Here is a 5679-nt window from a genome sequence, read left to right as displayed (position 1 = left end):
AAAAAAAAGGACTCAATTAAAATGGGTTTTATATGCTTTTCTTTTTCAAGCAGGGTGCCTAGGACAAAGAGGTCATGTCAAATAGAAGCAATCTACATCGTGACCATTCAAAAATATGCATTGCCAAATATGACTACATGTCTTTCTGGTTTCATGGAAAAACCGAATAAAGAATCTGAACTTTTACAAAGAGACTAAAGAGGGCTATTTCTATTATTAAGTTAATTTTAACTCCAAGACAGCCCACCTGTTAATATTGCTATCAAATGGGATAGTGAACCATATTCTTTTTGCATTTGTTATTACTCTTATAACATTACAATGGTTTCAATACGACATCTAAATTTGGAAAGCACGACATTCAGTCTCATTATTTTTTGGAAACACAGTATATCCATGGACTAGACGCTTCCATCTCGCTACGCTCGTTTTTGCACGTCGTTGTTCTGCCGTAGGGTTGAGGGTCCCGTCCTTTGTGATGAGTAAGGGCAAATGCTGAATGAGATGTAGAAAGGTTAACACGTTTAAAGAGTAAGTAAAGATCGCATAATTTTATTGAATGGGAGTCACATAGTTGGACATAAGTATAGTTGAGCATAAGCATAGTTGGGTATAAGTAAGTTGGGCATAATGCATATATTAATTGAGCAAAAGCTCTGAGTAAACAACATTGTTGGTTATATAAGTATTCTCTGGCAAAAGGACTGATACACTAGAGAGAGAAGCCGCCCTTGACAATGCGACATATAGCTGACCATGCATAAACGGCGAACGCCGCAAGTCAACTTCTACATACTTTAATGATTGGCCTTGGGACTTATTGATTGTCATAGCAAAGCATAGTTTTACAGGAAATTGTTTCCTGGTGAGCATAAATGATATATTGCCTTCTAGGGTCGACAGAGTAAATCGTGGGATGAGTTCTATTGGAGCATCAGGTTTGTTGGCTAGGCGAACCCTAAGCATATACTGATCAATATGCATTATGGTTAGCCTCGTTCCGTTACAAAAACCTCTTGTTGGGTCAATGTTTCGTAAAAGCATAACCGGTGCACCAACCTTTAGCTCCAGCTGTGAAGGAGGCAGGCCCGAGGGGTTAAGGCTCTGAAGGTTCTCTGTAGGGATGGTGTGCAAGCCATCAGCATCGTTGATATCAGCAGAATCAGTTGACAAAAGCGTAACCTTCTCACAGGCATCTTTTCAAGCACAGTCATGTTGATGTTATCCACCGTATCATTACGACTGGCTAAGATTGCCCTTTCGTCAAAGTACACTTGACTACTCAAATTAGTTCTTTGAATGTCTTTAACTTTGTATATTCTACTAATGAATTCAGCTAATTGAGTGGTCTGGTGAATGAAGGAAGGAAGGGCGATATTGCCTTGAAGGCTACTGTTGTAGGACATGTCTACCAAAATCTTGCAAATGCAGTGCCATTTACATTCAAAAGACTTGTTAGGCGCATGTTCTGGGTGAGTCTCAAGAGATGAAGCTTTGGCCATAAGAATGATTGTCTAATAGAGGCACTGACGGTGTCAGCCCTGTTACCCCTTCGGACTACTGGCAGAATATGGTCAAAATCACCACCAAGGACAACAGGCTTTCCTCTAAACAAATAAAGTTCATCAAGATCATTATAGATGTCTTGCAGGGTGCAATGAACAGCTTCAAAGCAATACTTGTGCTGCATCGGCACCTCATCCCAAACGATTAGCTTGGCTCGTCTGATCATTTCCGCCAGGTTGCTATCCTTTCGGATGCTGCAAGTGGAGCATTCATCTATGAACAACGAGATCTTGAACAATGAATATGATGTTTGACCATCCGGAAGGAGAAGCGCAGCAATTCCAGAGGAGGCAACGCAAAGGATGATTTCATTTCTACTCTTGTAATAGCTACAGAGAGTGCTGTAAACGAATGTTTTGCCTGTACCGGCGAGGCTTTCAGGAAGAATTGGTTGTTTCTAGTATCAGATTCAATTTTGCTGGTGATAGTATCAAAGGCGTGCTTCTGCTGTTGATTGAGCTGGCTATACATTCTGTTGAACTCGATCAGAGCTTGTTCAGAGCCAAACACCAGTGCTCTTCTTATGCGAGGGTTGGCTTTCATTTGGTCGCCATCACTGCTCTCGAGCAAGGACTGCCAATGACAGAGAGGCGCAGGCAGGTTGAACATCTGGAGGCTTTTCCCGTTCTCTTCGAGCTTTCTCTGTAATAGGTACAGGCCGCAATCTGCAGCTGGGTTCTCATGTTGAAGCGCTTAATTCAGAAGTTGCGCTGCGTAATCATTACCTAGTAGGCTTAAAAGCCTATGCGATAGGCCGCCACGCATATCATCATAGTAACTGTTCCAGAGTGTCGAAGGGTTGCTTAACTGACCTTGTAGCAATGCAGTGACAAAGAGTCTACACAAATTACCTCCGGTAGCAAACAATCGTGCTTCAGCAAAGCATCGATCAAATGAAGAGCGACGCAAGCTTCTCTAAATGTCGCATATAGAGCCCCATTGACTGTCCTAATATCCTCAAAAGGCTTGAGGCCACGTAAGATGGTGAGGAGAGGGCGTAGGTAATACCTCTCTCCTGCAATAGGACTGCAGTGATGCATCCTACCAATGGCAAAGCCTCGCTGGCGAGGGTGCCATTTCTTCCTCCTTTCGTCAAAGGCAAAATGCTGAGGGAATTTCTAGTAAAGATATTGTCTATCATCCTCGTTTTTTGCATTATAGTCAAAGAAGGCCATCAGTGTTGGCTTGCTCCTTTGCAGTATCTCTGTAATTTCTGAAGCTGATGATTCAGACGGGAAGTATACTGCTTGCTGTCCGGGTAGGTGAACTTGCAGGATAACAACGTTTGGGTCTTCCTCATGTGTCTTGAACTGGAAGAGGTTCCATACAGCCTCAGAAGGCCTAATATACCTGGAGTGAAGGTACTTTTTGATCTCATCTTGTATGTCTTCAATCTCCAAATTTGTACGATCTGAGCCTTTGTAGACGTACTTGTTGACGTACTTGATCACCTGGATGCTGCTGCGCACTTCAACATTGATGTGGGTCTTGTATTTTTTTAGTCAGGTAAGGGTTGTAAGGCACCACCCAACGGTTATCCATGACAATGTCAGGATCAATTCTGCCCGAAGGTCTGACAGAGTACAGAAAATTGTTTTGCTCCTCTACTGCAATTCGCCTACAACGATAGTAAGGATAGCCATCCTCAGTGAAGGTGGTCTCATCTTAAAATGGCTTAGGAAATCTCTTGGAACAGGCCATTCCTCCTCTGCCATCTTCAATCATACACGGACTGCCAGGATTAAGATCACCACAGGGACCATGCAACATACAGGATGTGACAATTTCAAAAAGCTCTGGGCCATTCGTCTTATCCGGGATTTCTGCGCAGATGATTTGATCAGCTTTTTCAGCATCAGTGAAGTTGTCCTCAGGATCAAGAAAGAGCAAGAGGTGCATATGAGGCAAGCCTCATTTTTGGTATTCAATGGTATGGACTAATATTTTATATCGACCAAATATGTGTTTCTTCTTCAGGTCGTTCAAAAAATGACGAATTTTCAAATTGAACACTCTGGCAGTCAGGTCAGGCCTGTCAAAGATAACTTGGCCAGGGAGGAGCTCATTAGTGATTTCTGTCCACTTGGGGTTGGCCGTAAAGATGATAAACAAAGATGGCTTCCCAAAATGACGAACAATGGCCATAGAATCATAATACAATTGGGCCATGAATCGAGGGTCGCCATGGAAGCAACTTAGGAGAATGAATCGACATCCCAAATTAGCAGCGTTAACTTGGTCGCCTTCAGCAATAGCATCTGCTAATCCGTTATAAGCATCAGCCCGAGGCCTATCTTGGTTGTGACGAATCCAAACTAACTTATTCTGGCCACAGGTTGCCCGTGCATCCACCAGGAACTGCTGAAAAAGCTTTTTGGCATAAAAGATAGCAGGAAACTCATGTTCTCCTCTCAGGTACAATCTGAATCCATAGTAAGCGCGCTGAGATAGGCGATCTCTTTGCCTTGTTGAAGTAGTTACTTCTTCATTCGTAGCCGTTGCGGTAATGGTGGCAGTGGAGGAGGAAAGGCGCATGCCCCAATGCTATCCGTAGGTTCCATGAGGAAATAATAGGACATAATGGGTGGGCATATATGCAGCATGTGTTCGACTGATTCTTTGAAAGTGCTGGTCAAAGTCATAGCCTTGACGTATGATGTCATAACGATTTCTTCTTAAGGTAAGTAAAATATCTCTAAAGTTTCGATCACTATACTCAGTTGGTATGACAGCAGCGACTTCCTCCATTGTGGGAAGATTGTGAGTACGTCTGCCGCTCCTGTCGATTAACCTCATTGTCATTGAAGGACCGATGATAATGTAAGGCGAGTTGCTTTCATTGTGGTCATTGGTGTTATTGCTCAAATCTCCGTCCATACTTGTATTCTCGTTTCTTCTTAGAATCTCATGTGCATGGCAATATATGCGTGAAAAAGGGTTACAATGAGAAAGCAGAATAGACAGCTCCGTTATGATCTTGGAATTAAGATTTTCGTTTCTTTCGGATCTTCTTTGTGCAGCGTAAGATGGATCATATATGTAGACTTGAGTGTAGGATGGTTCGCTGCCCTTATAAAGAATAAGTGGCCCCTGGCGGTGGCAAAAAGCACCATGGATCTGGAATGCGTTGTCCACCACTGTTGTTGTTGGCATTACGCTCCTCAGCTGAAACAATGTCGCATCCCAAAGAAGTAAACGCAAACGCAGCGTTATATTGACGAAGGTTGTCCTTAAAATGACGACTTTGGGTGTCTGTACGTTCGAGCAAGTCCTTCCAATATTCAGTGAATCAGGCAAGAGTTGCAACTGGACTGATCCCTGTTTGCAGCATGACTTCCAGCTGGGATTTCTCATCGAAGATGTCTTTTGCCTTTCATCAATCCAGCGTAGGGCGTGACAGTGTGAGCATCCCTTGTCTATACGTCCAAGGTCCAAAGGACGAAGACGAGAAATTTGCAAGATATAAGCAGCAGGAATGATCTGAGAAGGTTCTACTTTAGATCTTCCCCTGCGTCTTACTAATCTGCCTTCCTGTTCTTTTTGTTCAGCTCGATGTCTGCGCCGTAGTGCTCCAGCTCTTTCTCTGCACACTTAGCAGGTGCGATAGCGTGAATCTGCTGGCAATGTCGCAACACAGGAGGAGTATATGGTTGTTCTAGAAGCATTGTTTTCCATTGTTCTAATGAGCGACAATGTTAGCAGACATGTTCGAATCAAAAGAAACATTACATACCAAATTATTTCAAAATGTTTATATGCTGAGTAAAGGAAAGGAACGCTTAATGCGATGAGAAAAGGAAAACGTTAATATTCGAAAAGAAAGGAAAGAAAGCTCATGCATTTTCGGGAACCAAGTGCTTGTCGCGCAGGTTCGATGTTCGATTCGGAAAAAGTATTAAAGAAGCAGTCAAATCATGTGATGTCAAGGCTGATACTACGAAAATATTCTTGTGAGTTTCTGTTCCTTTAGCTTGTGAATCACTTGAGGAATTAATTTCCACGGCGGAAATGGATACACCCCTTTTTTCGTCCACTGTTGTTGAAAAGCGTCCACCGCTGCCGCTTCCGGATCCGGACGGAAACTCCAAAAGATTGGTAATTGGTGGTTTGTCC

At 43.0% G+C, this 5679-nt stretch overlaps 1 protein-coding gene across 1 annotated transcript; it reads right to left on the bottom strand.

The window, feature by feature from the left end:
• Nucleotides 1-3817: 3817 nt before the first annotated feature.
• On the bottom strand, nt 3818-4377 carry RHIMIDRAFT_278936 (uncharacterized protein). Its single transcript, XM_023612801.1, has one exon. The coding sequence runs from the start codon at nt 4312-4314 to the stop codon at nt 4111-4113; it is 204 nt and encodes a 67-aa protein (XP_023468102.1). The 5' UTR covers nt 4315-4377; the 3' UTR covers nt 3818-4110.
• Nucleotides 4378-5679: the final 1302 nt, after the last annotated feature.

The sequence above is a fragment of the Rhizopus microsporus genome (assembly GCF_002708625.1).
Source record: "Rhizopus microsporus ATCC 52813 unplaced genomic scaffold scaffold_5, whole genome shotgun sequence".
Lineage (NCBI taxonomy): Eukaryota > Fungi > Mucoromycota > Mucoromycetes > Mucorales > Rhizopodaceae > Rhizopus > Rhizopus microsporus.
The sequence above is the reverse complement of the archived record's forward strand: the minus strand, read 5'-3'. Positions and strand labels throughout refer to the sequence as shown.

Coding starts and splice junctions, on each gene's coding strand:
- RHIMIDRAFT_278936 (XM_023612801.1), bottom strand. CDS start 4,314: ATGGAGGAAGTCGCTGCTGTCATACCAACTGAGTATAGTGATCGAAAC.